The sequence below is a fragment of the Thermobia domestica genome, chromosome 9 (assembly GCF_964235325.1).
Source record: "Thermobia domestica chromosome 9, izTheDome1.hap1.1, whole genome shotgun sequence".
NCBI classification, from domain to species: Eukaryota; Metazoa; Arthropoda; class Insecta; order Zygentoma; family Lepismatidae; genus Thermobia; species Thermobia domestica.
Window position 1 is genome coordinate 77947980 of NC_137462.1, and position 25763 is coordinate 77973742.

Consider the following 25763-nt stretch of genomic DNA (forward strand, 5'->3'; position numbering starts at 1 on the left):
CGCATTTCTGTCCTTGAAATTTACAGAAACACTGAATATCAGATTTTTCATAATTATAATGAAGATTTTAATTGATTGCTATTTTTGTTTGCTGTTCCTGTTTTTGTGCTGAATAATAATTTGTCATGATCCTGCATGTGTGGGTGATTGGTGGGCTTTCTTTCTCCCAATAGGGTGATTGGTAGGAGAACTCTCTTCTTCTTTCATCCACTAGTTTGTCAACCCATTCTTGCATGCTGTCTTCACTAGCAGTAGCATCCAGAAACTGTGCTTTGCACCAGTATCAATCTTCCATAATCAGTCTATTTTAGCAACAGAATTTACTCTTCAGTAAAATTTCATATGAATGCTATTTGTGACAAGGTTGTTTTCACACAAAACTGTTGAATGATTCGGAAGAATTTAAAGATTTGTTGTTAATCGTAAAGAAGCTTCTGGTTTTGTCTCATAGAGAGGCTGCTGTCGAACGAGGCTACAGCATAAATAAAGATCTGCTTGTTGAAAATATGAAAGATAAATCATTGGTCGGTTTGAGCTTGGTGTATGATAACATTTCCCATAAAGAACTTACTTCAATCAACATCACGAAAGAAATGCTGCGCCATGCCTTCCATGCAAGGCAGCGCTATATGGCATAGCTGGAGAAAATAAGGACTGTTGAAAGAAAAAGTCACGTGCAAAGCAAGAGGAAGGAGATAAGTGAAAATGTATAGCAGCTGCAAAGAAAGAAAAGGAAATTTATGGTAACAAGTGAAGCTTTGGAGACTCAAGCAAACCAGCTTGCACATGAAGCAGAGTAGAAGTCTTGCTTTACTTTATTGACAAAGTCAAATGCTATCCGTAGAGCAGCTTCACTAAAGGAGAAAGAGATTATGTCTATAGATGAGGAAATCACACAACTCCATACTTGGTTGAAAAACTTGTAATATAATTTCTTTTTTTTTTTTTTTTCCTAATTATATCTGTCACACTGTCACGCAATGAAGATACCATGTACAAAAATATATTTTTATTTGTAAATTTGTTCGGTGCACAATTAAAATGTCATGTAGAAAGAATGAAAATACATGTGCTGGGTGTGAGTGGATCGGGTAGCTATAAGGGGAATAGGGAGGCCAAAGAAAGAAAGAAAAAAAAATTACGCTCCGCTTTGTGTATCTAATTATTGTGTGTTAATACTGTAATTACATTAATATTCACTGAATAAGCTACTGTGCTTTTCATTTCACTGTTGTGAGTTTTGAACCTACAGTTGCAATCCTCTAATACCTTCCTGTGTTGATCCCCTGAAAAATTGATGATTTGTCCTGGAAACGTTGTGGAAATGTCCTGTAAATTGTTTTGGGAAAGAGAATGGAAACCTTGTCCATGGTCTTTTATATATAGGTTTGCCTACCAGTATTCTTTTTCTTTTTTCTTGAATCGGAGACAGCAGTATAAAAGAACGGCCTCCGGGCTGTTTTTTCGGTGCTTGATAGGAAGATAAAATGAAAGAATCAGTCTTTCAGCCGCGAAATAGCTGGCAAGTTTCTGATCCATGGACAAGAGTGACGATCCTAGATCGAAGTTTCCCGCTATTTTTTATCAGGGTTGTTTTGTTTAAAACAAATAATTAAAACTTGTTTTAAACAAATTTTATATACGTTTTAAACTTTTTGTTTTAAACACGTGTATTTTTTAAGACTTGTTTTAAACATATACATATTTTTATTTTATTTCATTTTTATAAAAAAAAATCTGCCAGAGAAAGAGAGTGGTCAAAAAGTGCTTATCATTCAAAAGACTATTTTGTTCCCATGTGAATGTTTTGATTTCTCGTGGCTACAGCAGGTCAATGTGGTGATCTACAATTTCTTTTGTCTCTTTTTTCCACTTGTTTTTAACGTTTATTGTACTGTTTAAATGCTCAGTTAACTTGTGATAAAGTGTCGTAGTAGAAGGTTGAACTTCTTATAGAACTGATATTAAAAAATAAATAAAAGAATTATAATGGAAACAAGTTTTTGTGTTGTATTCAGAAAACAAACAAAGGGTTCTTTGCTAAATTGTGCTTCTGAAATATCGCAGACATTCGTTGTTACAGTGTTGGTTCTCAGTCTTCATATATACATCGTTAGAGAAAGAATCCAAAATGAAAGAAAGAAAAACTACATGATAAGGTGCAATCTAGAGTTTTATATGATTGCCGCTAGAGAGGGGCGTCCGTTTAGAGGTCATCCACCCCCTAGCCTCAATTTCAGATGTTGGGAGGAGTAATCCAGATTTAGAAACCCGTTGCTGAGCAAAATCCACAGAAAAAATTTGAAGTCCTTATACCGAATAAATACGGACTTTGATCACCATTTCTATTGACCGTAAGGAACTATGGACCTAAATTGCTCTCTTGTTTATTTTTTGGCCTAGGATTTCAAAGGTGGATCTATCTACTTTTGAGTTTCGGGCCTGCTTAAAATTGGGCCTAAGCAACGTTCCAGTTTTGATCATCTATATTTCCTCCGTATTTATTCGGTGTAAGGACCAGGGTTGCCAACTTCTCGTAAGAAAAAATCGGGACAGAACAATCGGTGTTGGAACCCGCTCTGCCCCCCCCCCCCTCCTCCCGAGAAAACTACACATACGGCGAGTCGTTGAAAACAATGTAAATAATCAGCTGAATAACACAAACCTGAATGAATGCGGCACCTTGTTTTCTTTTTATTTTCCCGCACACTGCTTATCACTAAGTATAAGCAATATATGCAACAAATTCAAACCAAAACAACTGCAATTTATTTAATATAAACAAAGTTTAGAGATAAAACTATATAGATTTTTTTTATCACAAATGAGTGCATAAGATTGTTAAGGAATTACTGACAAAAAGTATTACTAAAGTCAAGTCTTATTCTTTGGCTATTATCATGAAAAAAATTCAAATCAAAGTAATTGTAATTTATTTAACATAAATAACGTTTAAAAGAGGTTGCAGAAACAATATTTTTAGTGCTGCATGGAATAGACTATCCTCATAATCGGCTGGATTATGAACTCAAAACAATTATAGGGAATAACTATAAATTAAAGACGAGCTGCTATTTTTTTATGAGTCAATTTAAAACACACATTTGTTACAAGTGATTCTGTACATAAAACTGCATGTAAAAGAATGTTATTTCTTTGTAAAAATGGCCCAGCAAAATATTAATTAACTTTGAAAATTGATAAAACGGGACAATATGCGTCTCGACGAATCTCCGGTCGGGATGCGGGACAAATAAGTCAGAAAGCGGTACAGTCCCGACAGAATCGGGACGGTTAGAACCCTGGTAAGGACCTCAAACTTGTTCTCTTAGACTTTGCTTATCTAAAGGTTTCTAAAACTGCCTTACTGTCTCCAAAATCTGAGATTCAGGGTGGGGTGGGGGCGGCTGCCTCCTGCCCCACTGATGCCCCTGTCTAGCGGCTGTCATATGAAACTATTCTACGCCATTTTATGTAGTTTTAGTTACATTTATTTCGAACTCTTGACTGCGAAGATATTACGTTTTGAAAGAGAATTCATTTCCTGAGTAAAACTGAACCTTATTGAAAATGGACTTGGATCCATTGTGCTCTGAACGCCCCAAACATTAGTTTTATTCAATAAATTATTGGCTTGAAAAAAAGGAACCAATTACATAGGCTTGCAGAAAATATTTTAAAGTTAACACAACGCGAAGTGTGCTCCAAATATTACTTTTCGAAAAGTTATTATTTTAAAATAATTTTATTAGCATCAGTGTTCTGAAATAGTAATGAAATTTTGCAATTAAAATCTCACCCGCCTGACGACAGGGGCGGATCCAGGACCGACTTCTGGCGGGGGGGCGGTGGGTTGTCATCCTGCAACTTTTAAGGGCTTCAAACTTTGGGATGGGTTTTATTTATATATATAAAATAAGAAAGTTTCTTCTTTGGGGGGGGATGCGATCGCCCCTCCTTGGATCCGCCCCTGCCCCACGACACGTGAGTTTAGCCCCTGAGGACTAACTAGAAAACTTTCAGAAACAGGAACTTTGAAATGACTTGTCTTAGGGCTAAAATAACCGCACAAGCGTATTTCTGGTAAAATTCTAACCTTCTGGTAAAATGATTCCCTTTGCATTTCAAATTTCGAATTGCAATCAAAGATGGCCGCCTTGATAGCACCATCTGATGTGTCAGACCACTTTTAAGTTTCATCATTCTCCCTCAACCCGTTCTCAACACACAAAGGTGGTGAGGACTTTTATTTCACCATGTATAATGATAGATGGTGTGAAATCTCCATAGTAGGTAGAGTTTAAAATCTACCTAAAAAGCTTATTACAACCAAGAAAGTACTTGTAAGAGTTACTGGCAAGAGAGTGTAATAAAAGGGGGTCGTAATATGAAAAATAATTGAGAATTACTAATCTATACTGAAATATTCTGTACCCAACACATTGTAGTCTTAACAGGGATAAAATAAATGAAAACGTCGGTTTACAAGCAGTGGTGCTATTCAGCCGGTTTCGATCGATTCGCTAGAACCGGTTGTTAAATATTCCGAGTTCACAGAACCGTTTGTTATAACCAGACATAACAGTAAATTTTACCCAGTTATACTCAGGAACAGTAAATTTTAGTTTAACTGTCTTTGATTTTAGAAATTTTCACAGCTAAAGGGTTAAACATATGATTCCGAGAAACAAAGTATAAGCGATTTATTTCTTAATCTCAAATGCTCACATATCAAGAATGAAAACTTGGATCATATGAGTGTAGTCATGAGGGTTATTTAGGTCTACGTATATTTGAAACGCATACATATTATCAACACTTGCCGATCCATTGCTGGATTAAGGTCTTTCCAATACTTTTTGACAGCCATCTATGTTGGGTAATTTGTTTCCTAGATATTTGCAGTAGTACCTAATTTCGTCATACCACCTTGTATTAGAATGCTGTGTAGATCGTTTCTTGTCACTTGTGGTATCCAGTAAAAAAAAACGCTTTTGTCTACCTTGTACGGGTTGTTTCCTAAGAGAGTTATATCTATTTATCTACCTATCCATCTACTCTCTCTCTCTCTCTCTCTCTCTCTCTCTCTATATATATATATATATATATATATATATATATATATATATATATGTATGTATGTATGTATGTATATATACAGAACCGTTTGTTGAAGAATTAGAATAACATCACTGATTGCTAGTGAAGAGCAAGAAATCTTAACAAATAAGTTATTACGCGATTTTGAAATATATGTTTAAAATCACGTTTTAAACTGTTCAAAATGTTTAAAACATGTTTTTTTTTCGTGTGTGTTTTAAAACATTTTTAAAACATTTTAAACACTTTTTTCATGTTTTAAACACATGTTTTATTCCTTTTCAAAAAAAAAAAAAAAAACTATTTTTTCCAACACTGGTTTTTATATAGACTGTCTGTAGGAATATGTTGGTCCGAGGCAGTTCATTTTTAAACCAGAGTGATTGAACATTGTGTGTAAGATAAGAATTTGCTCTGGTTAAGATATGCTAAGAATTATTTTGTACTTTGTTTTAGTTGAAAGATCCTCAGCATGTACTGTATGTAAAGTGTAGATAAGAAAAGTAAAGAAAACTTTCCTGAAACGTTAGGACGGACTAATTTCATTTTTTTTTTTTTTTTTTTTAATATATTTATAACGGAAATCTAAGAAGAGGTAGTTCTCGAAACCAGTAGAACAGGTTCAAACTCCCATATAAACCAAAGTCAAAGATTCAGAATTGGCTGTTTTAATTTTCACCATTACAATTTCCAGCAAGGGAAGTAAGAGAGTGGGTTTGCTACGTTTTAACCTAAGATCTTGAATGCAAGGTTGTAAGCGTCGAGTGCGAAGTATTTTTGAATACTCCCAAGAGAAGGCTGTCCGTTCCAAAATTCCTTCCTTTACCTTTTAACAAATTCTGAACGACTGAAAACTCAGAGGGAAGAGTTTTCAACTTAGGTTTTAGGCAGACAGCCCGCATGTCAAAGAGGGTAGTCCTTCAAATTAAAAAGTGCGAGGGCAGAATAGAGAGAGTTCTATGTCTCGTACCTACATAAGCCCATATTATAATATTTAGAGAGAAACATTCGATTATGTATCCAGCCTGTGGATTGGATTTTACTCCTTCTTCTTTTCGTGAGAGATTTGAGAGAGAAAGCTATTTTTATAACTGACGAAATTAAGTTCCAGTGCTAACTAGTCAGAAAAGTTTTTCTTCTTATTTAAGAGATATGTATGAAAAATTAATATTTATATATTCTGCCTAGACTTGCACTTGAATTACTCTAAATAAAAACATAAACTTTTAATTTTAATACCCCTAGACAAATAGATCGAGTTAAGGTTTCTATAAGAAAAGAACGATTACAAATCAAAATTTAAGAAGAGCAGAATACAAAGTTTATTGCGAAGGAAATTGGTGTTATTAGCAGTGCATTTATTGCTTGTGGTGAGAGCCAGAAATTATTAGTATGTATTTTCTCTAGCAGATAAAAAAGATAGTTAATAAAAACTGAATAAAATAAGATCAAGTAAAATACAGAGTGTTTCAAAATAACACTGACAACATTTGGGAGATGATTCCTGATACCAAGATAAGACAAATGTATAGCCCAACTTGGGTGCACAAATGATTCCTTTCGGAGTTATAGGCTATCGAAAACATGAAAAAATGAACTTTAAAAGTTCATAGCTTCAAAACTAGTATCAGCAATATCCAAAAATGCATGTTTCAGAATTCTAAGGTATTTACGTAACAATTTTTATAGAGGTAGTTTGCTACGGGCATATAATTTGAAGTATTCACCAACTACCTCTATAAAAATTGTTGCGAAAGAACAGCAGGATTCTGAAACTTGGATATTTGGATAGGGCACATTTCTAGTTCCTGTGTGAAGTCTTGACCCGCCTTCAGTAGGTCCCATATTTTTTGAGCTAGAGGCCTTTAAAGTTCATTTTTTCATGTTTTCGGTAGCCTATAACTCCGAAAGGAGGCATTTGTGCACCCGGGTTGGTCTACTTTTTGTCTTATCTTGGTGTCAGGAATCACCTCCCAAACGTTGTCGGTGTTGTTTTGAAATACCCTGTATAAGAAATATACATACCCTGGACTTCTTATGTTCATTTGCTTCTACAGTTGAATATTCTACGTAGTTTTTTTCACTTTTGTTGCGTTAATGGTCGTGAAAATGTCAATGATGTTATTCCAAAGAATCTTATGTGAATACAATAACAGGTACAAATGCGCACAATAAAGAATAAGATAAATTCTTTATACATTCTTCTAATTTCAAAGAGGCTGGAATTGTATCTTGATTAGGGGAAACAGAATTGGATCGCACTGTATAGATATAGCACCATTTTAAATGGCATCTAGAAGCCCACTATCTTGGATTCGGATCCAAATTTTTAAACGGGATGCGGATCGCGTGATATATTGTTTTCGGGTAGTTTTCATCACAAACAGAAACACGAAACTGTTTCTTACCTAACAATATTCATGTAAGGTTTATTATTCATATAAGTGAAGAAATACCTGCCTGAAAGATGTGATCAATATTTTGCCCTGTAGCTGGATACACGATTCCTGCCCTTTTTCGATATTATTGGACCCGTTGTAGCACATGTCGGTCCATAGAGGCATAGGTATATACAACGCATCACTGTAGATGCAGAATGCTATCAATTTTTACTTGATATACGAGGGTTTTTAAATGTCGTTAGAGGTAAAAATTAAAGGGCTTAAGATCTGTAAACCGCGGCGGCCAATCGATGGGACTCTTTCTATGTGTATACTGTCCGGGAACTGCTCATCGAAAACTGTTGGACCACCATCATCTAGGAAAAAGATGGACAATCCAGCCCACCCTGGGATTTAATAAGAGAAAAACATATACCTGGGTCTGGGTAGTATGTCAAGACACTGATCACTAACTAATGTTCCTTCTGTGAACACGGAATCCACAATTTGTGCGTTCCATATGCCAGACCATATCATCGCTGTCCTGCTCACACATTGGGAACCGTTCAAGTTGGTTACGTCTGTCCAATAGCAATGGGGTTTGCTTATTCACCTCTGTCTGCGCTAAAAATTAGCCTGATCACTGAACAAGACTTATCGATAGATGTATGAATTTCTGTTGCATTCCTTCAGATACGATTGGGCGAATTATACGCGCCAGTTGGGTGTATTCTTCGTAAGGTGTTATTGCAACTGATCTTGTATGGATGCGTTTGTTGGTTGCAGTGCACGTTGACTGACATCCATCTCCCTCGCTAACCGGCGCAAGCTACGTTTTGAACTCTTCATAAACGATATCACAAGAGCCGTTGCAGTTCCCTCATCAATAACTGACTTCGGACGTCTGTTGAGTAGCCGGTCCAACATTGAACATGTTTGCTTAAATTTCGTCTGTATCTTAATGCAGTGTATTAAACTCGGCTATGATCACTTGAATGTAAACCCCAACACAACTTCAGTGTGTTTCTGCAGTGACAGTGTCGTGCTGGATTACCTCAAAAATGAAAGAACAGAGCATAATAATGTTAGCTTGGAAATAAATTAAAATTTGTGTTTGTGGTTTAAAAAAAATACAGTAATGTATGAAACGACCCATTCGTATTTAAAATTTAGAACCTGAAACCAAGATGGCGGACTTCAAAATGTCTACCATAATGGTAAGACACTCTACAAGTTGCAGCCCCATTCTTATTATTCCTACATAAGATATGGTACCAGTCCTTCAGGCTGTTTGAAATTACTAGGTTGTATCAAGATTTTTATCTCACCGTGTGTTTATATTGAGGAAGATGTTAAATCTAATTGATGTGTGTAATTTATCTATTGTACTGAGAAAAATGTGGCTAATTTAATTATACATATGTGTATTACTTGTAATTGCTTTCTTTTAAAGCTCCAGAAATTCTGAGTATGGAACCTTATACTCACGCTGTGGATTGGTGGTCCCTGGGAGTGATTGCGTACTGTCTCCTATCCGGATCGGTAAGTACAAATATTTCCAAATTTCTCAAAATTTCGTCAATGTGGCATGGGGATTTGTATTCACGAATATGGGTTTTCATTGCAAATTTTCTTTGGTGCCTAATTTAACTTTTTAAACCGCAACGTAGATCCATTGTTTAAGTTGTATTTTTAAATATGTAATTTGTTTATTTCTGTGTCCTTCACATCTTTCATGTACTTTTTGTCTGCATGTTATGTTTTTATTTTGATATTGACTGTTCATGAGTCTTGAGAAACTTAATTTTGTACACTAAAACAACAAGGTGTGTTCAATAGTCTCTCATAAGAAACCGACATTAAAACCCAACTAGGCCATTAATCAGCCGAATTTCCCTTATACCTTATCCTCCAAAGGTGTGAATCCATTAAAATTCAAAAGTGAAAAGCGCACCTGAGTCGAGAATCTGGGCAGCGGTGAATATTTAGGCTTGACAAAACAAGTAGTAGTGTTACATGTGCACTACATAAAGAAACGAGTTTGGTTTGTATGGCATATTTTTTCTATTACTATTGAGACCGAAAGAGATAGTGGATTTTTCCTTCTTCCGGTTTTAGTAGAGAAAGTATGGTGAGGATGGAATACACAGTCCGTTCAATAAGTCCCGGAACTACCTCGGAAATAATATACGAGGGTCATTCGAAAAGTAAAGAACGTTTTGCGCTAGCGCGTGCGCGTGTTCCCCCACCCCCGCTGCCGCTGGGTTATTGACCTGGGCATGCTTTAGCCTCAGTCTGGCACCAGCTGCGATCCGCTACGGTCCGTTATTGTTTCGCTGTGCGACTGTAAAATGTGCGATACAATTACTGATCCCGCCAAGTGTGAGGTTCGTAGTGTGATAAGATTTTTGAATGCAAGAAAAGTGCGTCCGATAGAAATTTATAGACAAATCACTGAGGTGTATGGAAATATAATGAATGAAGCATCAGTTCGTAAGTGGTGCATTATGTTTAATGACGGACGGACGAATGTGCACGATGAGGAACGCTCGGGCCGGCCTTCTGTTGTGACTGACGAACTCAAAGGAAGAATTGAGCGGAAAATTCAAGAGGATAGGCGATTCACTATTGATGGGCTGCACGAATTCTTTCCACACGAAGCCACTACGGCAGTGATGATGAACTTAAGGAAGCTGTTAGTGATTGGTTCAACAGTTTGGCGGCAACTGTGTATGCCGAAGGCATAGAAAAACTTGTACCACGGTATGACAAGTGTTTAAATTTACACGGCGACTATGTCAAAAAGTAACTTAAGTATCACATAGTATGTAACACAAATTTCGCCTTTGTATATCAGTTATTAAAGTGTTTATACAAAAACGTTCTTTACTTTCGAATGACCCTCGTACTTAACGGTGCCAGAAAAATTTACTGTTTTTTTTTATTATTATTATTTATACATACATCCTTTTCCTCGCCACACATTCCCGAACCCAGTCGTAGATGCTCCAAAACGCTCTAGGAAAGTCGCCTAATTAAATGCTGTTCAACATTGTCGTCACATTCGTTTGAATTGATACATCCTCAAAATACTCCGCCTGAGGGCAGATTTGAGCTCAGGAAAGAGCATGAAGATCAACGAGGCCAAATCAGGCAAATATGCAGAATGTTCAAGGACTGTGAGCCTTCTTTAAGCCGAAAACTGACGCACAAGAAAACTGATGAGGGCCTTCGTCCACAGTTCATTAATGCCCTAGCTGTTTAGGTGCTTCTTTTGCGAAAATAGTGCTTTGTTTTTGAGTTTGACCACCAACCACTCTGAACGCCATACCATATTTGTATAATTATGCAAAGACTTCATTGTACAGGCAAGCTATAGCGCAGGTAACGACATCTGTTAGCGTCAGGCAGGCAAGCAGTAGCACTGGTAGCGATATCTATCATCGTCACTGTTTATTATTAGGATTATCAACAGAGTTACCGTAGCGAATCAATCTAGTCACAGCATCATCAGTAATTTGCGACATTTTCTTCTAAACAGCTTAAACGCAATTGTGTAACACTTTTAATCTGCCTGCAACATTAATAAGAAAGCAACTTAAATTTCACTTTAATTTAAGTTATCAATATGGAAAGTGTTTGACTTAGAACATTACTTCTTGTAGGTCTGCTGAGAATGGTGTCCATGTAACAATATTAGATCAGTATACGTAGCATATCCATCAGGCATTTTCGGTCAGTTTCAAAATAAGACAACGCGAGTGTTAGAGTATACCTATGTGTGCGAATGCAGAGATTAGTGTAATACATTAAATTTGAGTAGAAATACAGTGTTCTTGCAGCCTGATCCTTCATTTAGTATTGTTTTGACATTTTATATTTGTCCTTCATGTGATTTTTTCTTTCTAAAAAAAGCAATAGTAGGATAGTATACGAGGTGAGTTTTTTAAAGTAAGGCAACCATGTAACTTCTACATTAAAAGATAACAAATACTGAAATTTTGTACAAAGTAAATATCAATAGGCGGAAATCATATGAAATACCCTGTAATACCAACAGATGACCAGTGTTGCCAACTCAACTTATAGCTTTTTTTTAAAATGGCGTTACGCTAGTTTATTATACACTGCTCTACAAACTTTAAGCAACTTGAAGAAAGTGGCAGAAAATAAAACGACACGATCACTGCACCAAGTATAATGAACAAACAGACGGTCCAGATGCTAGAGACCTGCACGGGCCGAATTTTTCGGCCCGAGCCCAATCCAGCCCGAACGTAGCCGGGCCCGAAAAGTTTTGGAGATTTTCGGCCCGGGCCCGGCCCGGCCCGATAAGTTTTCTAAAATTCTTGGCCCAAGCCCGGCCCGAGCCCGATAAATTTTAGAAGTTTTTGGCCCGATCCCGGCCCGATATTTTTTTTTTAAAAATTAGCTCTAGCCCCAATCTTTCTCAAAATTTAGTACTAAATTTGACCTAACCCTCAGAAACATTTTCTAAACTCTGGTTCACAACAAGACGCTTGCCTTCTGAATGATACCATTGCCTCCTAGAACTTTGCCTGTCATCGAGAGAACAAAAACTCCATTCCCTGTAATAAAAATCTAACTTAATTGATTTTTAGCATAAAGTGAAGATGGCAATATTGTTTAGCGACAGGCAAAACATTCCCACCCCTTCTTGTTATATTTTGAGTTCAGTGAAGGTCAAGGTCAGAGTTCAATTTACCGCATAATGCCTGCAATCCTCTATAGTGAAAGTGGAGCCTCTAAGCAACACAAACTGCAAATAGCTAGTGCATTCTTTGTAACATTTTTCACGGACACACTTCTCCAACGTTTGGCTTTATTCCAATTATCGTTTAACGAAAGTCAATAATGATTAAAGAATTGCAATTGATCGGCCCCAGCCCGGCCCGACCTGAAGAGAAATCAGTGTCGGCCAGCCCAAGCCCGGCCCGGCCCAAAGAAATAACAGTGTCGGCCCGCCCAAGCCCGGCCCGGCCCAAAGAAATAGCAGAGTCGGCCCGCCCAAGCCCGGCCCGCGGGCCGGGCCGGGCTTCGGGCCTCGGGCCAGGCCCGGCCCGTGCAGGTCTCTACCAGATGCACAATGCAACACAAGTGAAGACGAACAGTACAATTGGGATGTACAGAGTGACCAAAAAGTTCAGCGCAACGATACCTCAACAGGTGAAGCTGGATTGTGCGAGGGCATAGGCAGTCAATATTACGTGTGACCACCACGAAAAGCTATACAGGCATATCTGGCCTCCATGCTGCAAATCAGAGTGTTGATCAAGTCTTGCAGCAGATGGCGCCACTTCTCGAGGAGAGCTGTTTGCAAGTCTTGGAGAGTGCGTGCTGGTGGACTGCGCTGCGCTATTCGCCGCCCAAGAGCATCCCACACATGCTCGATGGGATTCAAGTCCGGTGAATATGCAGGCAATGCAATACGCGTAATGTCTTCGCTCTCCAGATACTCGGACACAAGATGTGCACGGTGTGGGCGGGCATTGTCATCCATGAACAGGAAGTCTGGGCCAAATGCTCCGCAGGAATTGTGCACATGTGTATTGAGAATTTCATCCCGGTACCGTTGTGCTGTCAAAGTGCCATGTTGCATAATATGGAGGTCCGTTTTCCCATCCAGCATAATTCTATCTCACACCATAATGGAACTACCGCCATGGGACGGCCGTTCAGCAATGAAGTTTGGCCGATAGCGTGTTCCTGGCTCTCTCCACACTAAAGTCCGACCAGAATCAGACGACAGGCTGAATCTCGACTCATCGGAGAACATGACACGCGCCCACTGGTGTTCCCCCCATGCAACATGTTCCTGACACCATGTGTAACCCGCACGTTTGTGCTCCAGTTTCAATGGCACTCACAGCACAGGCCTTCTTGCATACAGTCCTGCTCTGTTGAGCCGCCGACGAACAGTTTCACGACTCACGGGTTGTCCTGTAGCCTGAAACAACTCATTGGCCAGTTGAGAGCATGAAGCTTGACGGTTACGTTTGGCAGAAATTGTGAGAAATCGGTCATCGACGGCCGACGTCTTCTTCGGACGGCCTCCTCCATGACGTCTACTGACTTCACCTCCATTTTGGAAGCGATTCCACAGCCTCGACACAACACTTTTATTCACGTTTAATTCCTGCGGCACTTCCACTTGCGATCGGCCCAATTCCAACCGCCCAATTATTCGCCCGCAGTCAAAGTCACCCAAATGTCGTCTACCAGCCATTGCAAGGTGTGTACCCCACACAAGAGCCACTAACTCAATGCTTGGAGCCTCGGACATTACTGGGCTGTGGTGTACGTCTAATGGCATAATTTGTTCATCGCGCTTGCAACGGTGCTGCTTATGCGATAGAGTGGGTGCTCGCCTTGCCTGTGTGTTTCTGTGTATGTGCATGCCACTAACCAGTGTTGAATGGGCCCCACACGTCACTTATACCACGTTCTCTCGGGTTGCTTAAGTTTTGTGAAGCCGTGTATATTTCTAATTACGTGTTAAGCAAAAACTTACAGTATCATATTTATAATTCAGGGTGCAAAATAAGGATGCTACAGCGTCACACCAGTCCAAACTTCGAAAGCATATATCATACTAACAGCACAACTGACACGGACGGGCGATTGCACATCCGAAGTATCTTAATGGTACATACTATGATCATGATATGCTATATTTCGAGAGAAGGGAAACGAAGTTTCAAGAAGTGGAAAATTCGAACTTTTTTGAAAGGTTTATTTCGAAAAAGTGCTTAGGTAACTAGTATGCTTAAGTGTTTATATAGTTTCCAATATAGTCGGGAGGCAGAATCTGGAAAAGTCTCCAAAATAAGGACTTGGATCAAGCCGAGAGAGTAAAAGCAACCGGTGGTCCTAAATTATCATCCACTATCCTGATCATTACTAGACCGCCGGTCGCTTGATACGAGCGGAAGTTCCCCCGTCACCCCCTCCCCTCTACTGAAGCTAAAAAATAAGCGTTCCTAATAAAAGGCTGTACCTCCAAAACTAATCAAGATATTAATGAATTTCTTTTTCCGGTTTTATCTGTAAGGTGTGCTTTACGATTTTGTGTATTCATGCTTTGGATAATCCCAACGAGTTTTTGGAAAATTTAACATAAATATTAAAAACTGACATATTGTGTCCTTAATATTTCCTTTGTTGCTTGTATCTCACCAACGAGTTGTGATATGGAAAGGGCATCCTTAATTAAATTTGTAGAGCATAAAATTATCTTTCCAACGGTAATGGTGATGCTCCGAACAGCACTACCAAATTTCAGCTTAGTCAATAAAGGTTTTGTTTCCGAGATGAAAGCTGGTCTTTTTCCAATATTTGAAGAACAGTTCTCACCCTTCTCCTTTGAGTTTTCCTGAATTGAACTGCTCCGATCATTTGATACGACCGTGCGTTTCACCGGTAGAGGTAAAAAACTCATAAGTCACATGTTGGTAAGTCACTCGGGCAATGGAGTGTAAATCCGGTATATCCCACCATTATTTATATTTGTATCTAATATAGCATTTAGGATGTAAATTTTATAAATGCATCATTTATAAGTGGAGAACCAAGATATTGAATGCAGGAATAGCTTATTGGATTTGGCCATATAGGGACTTGCTAGCAGAAGTTATTGAAGGAAATCAAATCTGTGGTTGATAAAAACCTAGAGAGATTTGTGAAGAGATTTCAAGTGGACAAGTGGACACTCCAGGATAATAGACCCACTGGTTGCTTTATTATCATGGGTTAAATTTAATTTGATGAGGATGAGTTCCGTGTCCAGTTTCTTATTTAATCTTGTTCTCTTGTTTAATGTCGTTACAGATATTGAGAGAAGATAGGAACAATGACAGAAGAACACATTAAGCCCGCTCTTGTTTTACCAGTAAAGAGAAAACGAACTAGCTCCACTAATTGGGATGCTTGCATGTTCTGCCCGAAGAAGGGCGCGCCCTTAAGCATAGGAAGTTCTAGTATATTGAAAATCAGACAAGCCTATTCCATTCGAAATAAGTCAAAATTCGAACCTCCTGTAACGTCATTGCTCTTCATCTTCTAAATGTTTTTCCCAGTTAGCTGGGATCGGGTTTTCGGATTGCTGTCCTCCACCTGTTTCTGTCTTGAGTCATATTCACTGTGGCACCATACTGCAGCGTATCATTCTTCGCACAATCTTCCCACTTATTTGATCGGCTTCGCCCTCGTTTCCCATTTATTTCTATAGCATGCACTTGGTGAGCTACATATTCCGAAGACCTTCTTGATATCCCAACTAGAGAAGTCTACTTCCTTGTAGTTTTTCTATTATTAGTCTTACCTTTAGTGTCACTTCATTCTTAATTTTTCCTTCTACGTCACTCCACACACCCACCCAGCATCTCCATCTCCGCAACATGCAATTTCTGTTCCTTTCTCTTCTTCGTCGCCCAACATTCTGCTGCGTATAATATGGCAGGCTCATTACCCCAAGGGAACTAAAAAAGTTCTTGTCCTTTTTGACATCCCATTAATCACGCGCTCACAGAGAGGAAACGAACGGACACACGTGCCTGTCAAGCTATCGGTACTTACTCTGACCATCGACTTTCAGTACTACAGCCACCTTGTGCGCACACAGCAGTCATGGCTCGTCGAGTGTCGAAGAGAAATGGAAGTATCGAAGCTGCTTGTTCCCGTATGTTTGTTGTATGAGTTTAAAGTGTCAGCTAAGGCATTAAGTCGCCAGCCTGTTTCATTCCTTCGATAACCACCTCTGTGGGAGATCCTTCGCAAATGAGAGAAACCTGCGGAACGCACTCACGGACTTCTTTGCATCCACACCCGACAAGTTTTATCACCAGGGTATTGCGCAGCTGTAGGAACGTAGGAAAAGGTGTTGGATGTTGATGAAGATTACTTCGAAGCCTAAAGCTATGTACTGTCCATTATATCTCTTTGTTTATCGCTGCTCTAGAGCGCCAAGAACTATTTTAGTTACCTTGTATTTTATAAACATTTTCTTTAAGGCGTATTAGTACCCTACGGTCGCACAGTATCCCTGTGCATCTTCTAATTCTGCTGTTTACATCTTCTTCTATATCTGCATTTCCCTGCAGTATTGAGCCCAAGTACTTGAATTTCTTCGTCATTATCACCTCTTCTTCGTCCATTTGTATTCTTAAATTCTCAACTACATTTTCTCCGAAAGAACAATGTAAATATTCTGTCTTAGTTTTACTAATTTTAAGCTTCTCTCCAGGAATCAAATTTCTCTTGCAGTGCTGCCTTGGTCTTACTTACCAGTGCGATGTCGTCCGCAAATAGCATATTGCAAGGTGCTAACTTTTGGATATCTTTTGTAAGCTCGTCCATCACAACTGTAAAAGGCATGGGCTAAAACTACATCCTTCGTGAAGTCCTACCTTCACTGTGATTTCTTCCGTTATTCCACACGCGCTCCACACTCCTGTCTTACATCCATTATACATATCTTGAATTATACACATGTATGTTTTCAGAACACACTTTTTCTTGAATGTTCACCAAGTAAGATCCCCTGGCATTCTATCATGCGTATTCCCTAAGTCAGACTTCACCGATCCGTCACTCCCTCACAGTTTTGTCTGACGCCTAGCGCTACCAGGAAAGCCTGACTACAACTTTCCGTCTAAAAATGTAAGAGACCCTGTGTTGTCAATGGACATCACTTAGTCCAAAGACTGATTCTCTTTCTCTAAAGAGAAGACTATCACTCCGGCTTCTCTGGCCTAGCAAAAAAAAAAAAAATCTATAACAAACCTTAAAGTGTTTTCTGCCTCTGAGGTAAAAAAAAAAATTATAACCTACTTCTAACTAAAAGATAAGGGAATCACTTATCCCAATAAGCTATCATTCAAGCTTATCACCTGGGTAGCTAAATGTTATCAAAACTTGGTCATCACTCAGACTGAAGGAAATCACTCATTCCTTGCTGTAGCCATCATTGAGGCTCCAGAGAAATAATTTATTCTCTGTCATCGGTCATCTTTCAGACCTACAAGATTGGAAAGTTTTTTTTAAAAAAAGACGAGGCAGGACCTTCAACGTAGAACGGCTCTGACAGTCACAGTCATCCAGCCCCCTATGCTCCGAGAGGGTTTCTTTTATATGGTCGAAAACCCTTCTCTTTTTTAGTTTACTTAATTTTATTTTCGCTTAAAAATCCGCAAAAAAGTCTTTTTGAATGCGAGCAACCATCACAAGCCTCTGGAAAATTCCATCGATCACTATAAGAAAAAACTATATAGAAAAAACTTGAATGTTGAGTTCGTTAAATAAAGCTGAAAGAAATCCAAGCAAGAAATACACAGTTTAAACAGATATACACATACAAATAAGTAAGCAATAACCAAGATTAAATTATAAATATATAACACATAATACGTATATATGTAATTAAATATATATGTCTGGCCAGACTTACCTTTATCAGTAACAAAATTATATACACTTTTATACTAATCCTTTATTCAAAAAATAAAACACAGTAAGGGCGAACACTCGTCCTTACACCTTCATTTCATCTCTCATAAGTTTTATTCCCCTGTAGTTGTCTCATTCTTGCACATTTCCTTTATTTTTAAAAACCAACACAACGTAGGCTGCTTCTCCATTCTTTTGGCATATTTTCTGTTTCCAATATCCTATTAAAAAGTCGAATAAATCACTGTGCTCCTTCCTACTTTTCCATGCTTCGATAGGATATTGGCCGGTCCTAGGTCTTTACCATTCCTCATCTTTTTCATTGCATTGTCCACCTCTGTAATAGCTACCCCTGCCAGGTAAGTCCCTGATTCATGGATATATTTTCACGAGTCTCTCTTGGGTTTTTACGCCGTATCATGACAACATCAATGCTAAGGTATTTTGAATGTGCGTTAACCTGTCCGTCTCAGGTATACTGTTAGTGTGATAGAAGCATCCACAATTTGGATGTTTTTGATGTATAGCATCTTAGTTTGTAATAATATTGAATAGTAAATGAGGTATTGTAAGTTTTCGCTGAACATGTAGATTTGAAAGATGTAATAAACTGGCGTAACGCCATTTGAAAAAATATAGCTTTATGTTAGCTTGAGAACACTGTTCATCTATTGTACTGCGAAGTATATCTAACAATTTCCCCCTATAGATGTTTGCTTCGTACAAAATTTCACTGTTTGTTATCTATTAGCTTAGAAGTTACACAGTTGTCTCAAGTTAAAAAAAAAAAAAAAAAAAAAACACTGTATATCATACGCGATCGATTGAACTCATCCGATCTTGACCAAAATTGGGATAGTGATAAAATTCCACTACGTAATGTACGTATAAAATGTTTTGGTGTGCAGGTCTTTGGTTTCTGAGTTATTGGCCATTAAATTTGGCATTCAGTTTATTAAAAGGTATACTATCGATGATACTAATCCAATCTTAATGAAATTTGGTATTATACAGAGTTTGTTCAGTATACATTTGGCCAATTTCGACTTACGAAAAAATTTAGAAGAATCCATGGCGCCAGGTCCGTAAGTGCTCGATGTGGTTCTGGTTCTTAACAATACCTCGACAGCGTAATTTCCACTGTAATAGGCTTCTCTGAAGAACTGGGAGGGGAGTCTTGTCCCATTCCCTTTACACAGCTTTCCAAAGTACTTCCACAGTTGTCACACGCCGTTTTCCCAAAGCCTGCTTCAGTAATCCAAATCCACAATAGTCCATAGGACTTGCATCTGGAGATTTAACAGGTACCTCATTGAAAGGTATCACCTGTATACCACTTGCCTCCTCCATCCCCCTATAGAATGCGAGGGACGATCGTGAGATATGTGATGAGGCCTTGTCAATGTGAATGCGCACCAGATTGGAGTGATTTCCGTACATTGTTGGATTCTCATGCTGGTAGATCGGCCGCATGATCTGCTCCTGATAATACTGCGAATTTAGTTTGCAGTTCTTCGCCACCCTACGAAGCTTCAGTTTACCTCGGTAACAGTAGCCAGTAACGAACATGAACCCTTTAGAAAAGGATTCTTTACAGACACGGACCCACCTTCTGAAGTTCTTGGCGCCTTTCTCTCGATACATGATGGCTCTCGGTTTGCCGCAGTTGGAAAGATAAATCCATGCTTCATCGAGCGTTACGACGTACATCCACCTTTGTTTTGCCAAATGCCGTTCGTACAGCTTCCGAGTGTTACACTTTCGTTCCTTTTGGTGGTCATCCGTGAGAAGATGGCCGCGAGTTTTCATGACTTTTTCCAGCTTGAGTTGATGGTGTAACGTCCGGCTTACAGTCCCCAAAGACAAGTCAAGACGATTAGCCATACACCTTTGTGTTGGCGGATTTTCTTGCATTGCCATTTTGCGAAGTTTCCTCTGCATGGTGGAGGTGGCCTTGGTGCGTTCCCGCTTCCTAGGCAACTTCGTTGGTGATCCAAATGGTGGAGCTTCGTTGCCCTTTTACTTATTAATAACATATTTTATTCCACTTAAACTGATGTTGCAACCATTCTTCTTGCACTGTTTTCTAATGACAAAAACACTAAAGTGGGTGTCATAAAGAGCCGCAACATAGCCTTTCCAAAACCGTCTTAGTTTGGGCGGCATTTTGATCACAGAGCGGAAACCCACACACTTGGAATCAAATTTAACACAACACTCTCAACAATGGTCCTGTTTTATGCGTTACTGTCGTCCGCGCGGATAAACAACTCCGTTCCCAGGAAGCCACTGCACAACACTGCAGGACGCCACGAGCCAGGTCGGATGAGTCCATTCTGCCCGGGAGGGGGAAGGAACGAAATCGGCCAAACGTAGGCTGAACAACTTCTGTAGTAGTCCTTGTGTAACTTACAAGGGAAGTACTTGAAGTGGTACGCGTCTGCATGTGTTATATATCGTTGGAAAGGTCACACCGAGTTCACCTTGAATGCGCCCTGTAGGGGTCGTGGTGACCATTTGAAGATCAAAACAAGGTACGCTTCGAAAAACCATAAATTGTAGAGAAAATAGGAAGCTATGATGTAATTGTTTCGAGACATGATATGTAGATATAAGTTTAAAAGGTACGGTGGCTGAATACGAAGCTGACATCAAATGTTTACAAATCAAAATGGCGGACATAAAAATTACAAAAAACAAGCTATAGATCTGAAATTGGGTATACAGATATTCGACGTCGCTATGTGTGAATCGGATACCAAAAGTGTACAATTCAAAATGGCGGATCCAAGATGGCGGACAAAATGCAAAATACTGCTATGGAACTGAATACGGATAGGTAGAAGTTTCCGTGGTCGCGGAATACGAATCCAATATTAAAAGTGCAAAATGCAATATGACGGACCCAATGTGGGGGATGAAAGTGCAAAAGTACAGAATGGACATATGTGTATCAAGACAAGCCTGGGCTTTGTCTCGATCTCGTCTCGATTTGGAAAAGCACATCTCGGTCTCGAATTAGAGACGAGACTGAGACTAGTCTCAGTGTCAGAACTATCCCTTCTCATGAGAGTGGACATTTGTCATACATATGGGTCAACAGTGTAAACGGCATAATGTGAAACTGAAAAGACAGTTGTGGAAGTAAACGATGTTTTAAACTCCAACGCCCACTTTTCTCTGTCATTGTTCGGATCTTCAGATAGTATCTGCAAGTAATCGCAACGTACCTTACAGGTGCCATTCAAGTGAGATGTTACAGATGGAAAGTGTACTCGTTGCGAGCTTTTCATGTGTGTCGACCCCCGTGGATCTCTTCTGGAGCGTGGTAGTAAACTAATCATTGTCTTATGATTGCAATCGCATTTGCCAAGGCAGCTTCGCGAGGCTTCTTTGTAGTAAGGACCCCTAGTCTAGTGCGAACTCGGGTAAGGATAGGTGTACCCCTAGTCCAGTGCGACCTCAGGGCGGTGTAGGTTATTTGATCAGTTGAACGACTGATGCTGGGTCCCTCAGTGGTCCGCCTTTTATCCATCCTCTTCTGGTACTCCTGTGAGGTCCGTCTTCTTTCGGCGTCCCTCGGTGTCTTTCTTGTTGGTTTCTCGTCTGCTATTCTGTTTACAATCAATAGCACGTGTTGTGTCGACATGTGCTCTTGTCGTGATGTGGGGATCCTTATATATCTTCCTCGACCCCCTGTAGCACCGCCAATTATTACTAATTTGCTAGCTTATCTAATTATATTTTTAAAATTCATCCTCTCCCACCAGTACCCCAGGAGGTGAGGATGATCTTGAACATCATAAAAAGTGATACCGTTAAACTCAGCCACCTCCAAAACTATGAATTTACACTAATATCTGTCGTTTTTAATTACTTTTAAAATCTCGCTCCCTCCCTGGGGAGTGGAGTATGACCTTGAAGCTGAATTGGATTAAAATATGAGAAAAGAAAATGCATACAGGATTTTTTTTTCAGATAGTGTGGAAACAGTTCCTGTTACGGTATTCGTTCGAGTAGCTTAAAAACATATGAAAGAATCCACATTAATTATGTAAACTAAGATAATTTTCTGTATATAAAGTTTTATAAAATTCTTTTTACTAAACTCACTATAATCTTTAATTATGTGGTAAGTTCAAAATAAACAATGTCAAAAACATTGCTACTTTTTTAAAATTCCATCAGTATTGAGAGAACGTGTCCCTAGTGGATGAGTGGTTAAGCTCGTTACCCTGTAGTCAGGAGATTCCGGGTTCGATTCCCGGTGGGGACACAAGCAGTAGCGATTCGTGGTCTGTACAAGCACCAGTTGCAATGTTGCAATATCAAAGGTATGTAGGTACGCGCAAGTGTTCCTCTCCTCCAGCATCCTTGAGTTTTATCCAAAAAAAATTAGGAAATATGAAGAGGAAAGTCTTTTAAGCTCGTTTTTTGTATATTTATTGATTAAAGTATTTCTCTAATATTGATTTAATATATAAGCTATTTCCTTTTTTTTAACAACCACTATCAATGTACATCTATACATTATTTACAAACAAAACTTCTACACCCATGTTATTGAACAAGAGAGAAATCGAATATATAGCATGTGCTGTAAGCCATGAATGTTAACGCAAAAAGAAGAAAAAAGCAAGGAAATTGCACATATTCATGCACGCAGTTAAACAAAAGTTATTTAATTAAATAAACTATGCATTATTTTAAAATAAAAGGTCTTTCTTCGTTCTTTTCGAGCTCCAAATTTTTCTATGACTTTATTGAAATCTGAAATGTTGCTCGCCAAGGTTTTCAGAATAGAAAGCATCGCTACCGCAAATATTTTCCGGTTTATTTTCTTTAGGGTACAGAAGGACCTCTCTCCTCCGACAATATGCATTTTGTTAGCATTTATTTGTATGGATATAAGGAATAAAAAGTAGATTTTCAGAAACCACGTATTTTTGTCTGCTGTTCTACTATAAAGAAGCAAGAAATTTAAGATGTTTTTCTTCGAAAATGAAAAAAACAAATAATAGTTTAACATCCCAGCAAATTAGGCTAAAGAAAACATGATTATTGAAAGTGAATGATTTGAGATTTATTTTTTATGCTCTCCACCGGAAATCGAACACGAGATCATGTGCACGAAGACACAGAGCTAGGAATTAGACCAGTGGTAAGACATTTTCTTCTTCCCCCCCTTCAAGAATAGGATATTTTTTATTTTAAAAATAAAACTTATCCCAAGAATTTTCACCTTTGTATTATAAATGTTAAATAAAATCTATTGACTTCGAACGACCAACTTTCAGCCTGGATCCGTTCCTGCTACCACCAGGCCTGTATTGTTTTTTGCGAGTTTGTGCTTTGTGAATAACTTCTTTCTTCCAACCGTCTGTATCTTTCTCACTCTATTAATTGAGTCAAGCGCTGCCAAGCGGAGAAATTCGTAACTATTACAGAAGCTGACTATATACCAGTTGCGGAAGAAGGTGCAACTGCAAGCGGGCATACAGGAAACTAGAAGCGATGCAAGAGTAAATCAACTTCCACATGTTAAGAGATAGGAGCTCGCTGCTATATGCTCAATGTTACTGCTTCCAGTGGCAACGCTCCCTGCAACTGGAAATGTAAATCACTCTTTTTCTTTCAGTTTTTAAATTTATTTTTTTAAAGAAATGCATCAATACTGTTTTGCGCTGAAGAGCAAAGGTTTATTTTTTTTTACTGATACGCTACTTTAGTACTTAGAAATATTTTTAGTATTAAAAAAAACTATCTGGTTGCACAACCATGCAACATATAGTATCAGCCGCCACTGAACACAAGTGTTTCGGATCCCAAGTTAAGTTGTAGGTCCCGTCCTTAGTAAGTCATCATCATCCCTTAGAAGGCAATGGCAAACTACCATGGGTTCACCTTGCCCAGGGATCTTCGGGTCAAACTCGGCAGAACACCACATTATAATAATCATTGAGAGAATTAGGCCATTTAAAATTTCGTTATGTCTTTTGTAACTTGTAATACCTAAACTGCTACTCAACAAGAGCTGGTGTGTTTGCAAAATCACGGCTTGTTTCCATGTTCGAGACGTAAGTTTGTGTAGGGGCGGCAAATTATTTAGAGCACAGGGGCGCACAATATATAAATACGGACTTGCCTATTTCCTTACTCAATCTGACGTAGTTCGTTGAAAACCAACTCTTGGCTTTGTCGGAAAGCTTTCGCGATTTCCCAACTTGCGAAAAGCTGCTCCTATGTATATCTATTGGATGTTGACGTGATTAATCCATTATTTTAAACCGTTTTATTCAGTTTTTGTTTTTAAAAAAGAATAGTTTCACATAAACTATCTAAGATATTCCAAAATTTGAAATAAATAGTGTGTGTCTGTTGATTAATCATCTGAGATATAGTTCGGTATCTCTTTCTGTTGTAATATTTTGTAGAAAATATTCTTTGTCATATTGTTATCAATAAAATATAGTTAAGCTCTATGTTGGTAATTTTTCCGTTGTATTCTTTCCGAAATATTGCTGGCTCTTAACTAGCAATTCTAATATAGGATGACCAGACGTACTGATTTTCGTAGTACAGTACTGTTTTTCAAAGAGCTGTCATGCATGTTGCAAGGACAAATAGAAATGTCCTGCGAATTGTCCTAATTTAACTTATTTACATATTTTAAAGTTTCATTATTTTCCACAATTTTCGAATCATTAAGCACATTACAGACTTACGCTGATTGGACGTCGCCATTGACCAATCAAACTCCGCCTCCCTCCTTCCAGAACATACAATAAAGGCTTCTGTTTTTGGTCTCTCATACCTTACCTGAAGACGAGAACAATGTTGTCAGTTCCCGAAACGTTGGACGACGTGAAATTCACCTGGCCGATTGCCCGAGAACAACAATACTCTGTATTGTAAATAATTTGTTAATATTTTTGGAAATAGTTTGAAAGTTAATGGATAAATAACCATCAAGGCGAACCGCAAATGTTATGTTTTAATATATGTAAGTTTCTTTTTCATTAAACTTATTCCTTTATGTTATCCATCAAATTGTTTTAAATTGTTTCATCAATCTTTTATTTGTCATTCATGAAAGTATTTGGAATTGTGACGAATTTCTTCATTTTTGTTGAGTATATATATATATATAACAAAAATGAATAACTTAAGGTTAACGCTAAATGAAATAAGGACATGCGTATTGCCGACGCAATGGGCTATATTATATTTGTGTCCTACTTTTTGCTTGTTAAAATCTGGTCACCCTACTCGAATATAAAATAGTAAAGGTTTGTTACCAAAGGGGTAGGAATGGATTCAGGTAGTACGAATTAAGAGCTTCGATTTAACATAGACCATAAGCATTTCATTATATATCTAGAATCTATGATTATTTTTGTAAATGGTGCGGTACTTCAGTGTAAACGATAGATATGGTCAGGGCCGGTCCTAGACAATTTGCTACACTATGAAATGGCATTATTTGCAATCTCCTTTCTCCAAAAAAAAAAAAAAAAAAAAAAAAAAAAAAAAAAAAAAAAAAAAAAATTTAAAAGCTAGTTGTGTTTAGTTCTTGTGTTTGACAATCAAGCAATTCATGCTGAGATTTGTTTGACCATTTGCTGTAGCACTGTCCGTGTGACCTTATACTAATGCGACCTAAACATGATTTCTGAATGTAGTATTCAAATAGAAGATCAGCTTAGTAAATCTAACTGGCATCATCATGATGTCTGTTTCAACAAGAAATATTCGGTCGTATTCAAAGTCGTTCTACCCGGGTTCGATCCCAGCCCCCGCCAAGTGAACTTTGTGGTG

General features: G+C 38.4%; 1 protein-coding gene across 8 annotated transcripts in view; it reads left to right on the plus strand.

Moving 5' to 3' along the window:
- LOC145694772 (serine/threonine-protein kinase S6KL-like) overlaps positions 1-25763 on the plus strand; it is a 388845-nt gene that overhangs the window by 34588 nt on the left and 328494 nt on the right. For 7 of the 8 annotated variants that reach the window (XM_081771395.1, XM_081771397.1, XM_081771396.1 and 4 more), the window contains exon 8: positions 8935-9023. In XM_081771395.1, coding sequence (XP_081627521.1) covers positions 8935-9023 — 89 coding nt within the window. Of the gene's footprint in view, positions 1-8934; positions 9024-15329; positions 15387-25763 lie in introns of those variants that run through there. The other variant, XM_081771400.1, reaches the window with a different exon arrangement.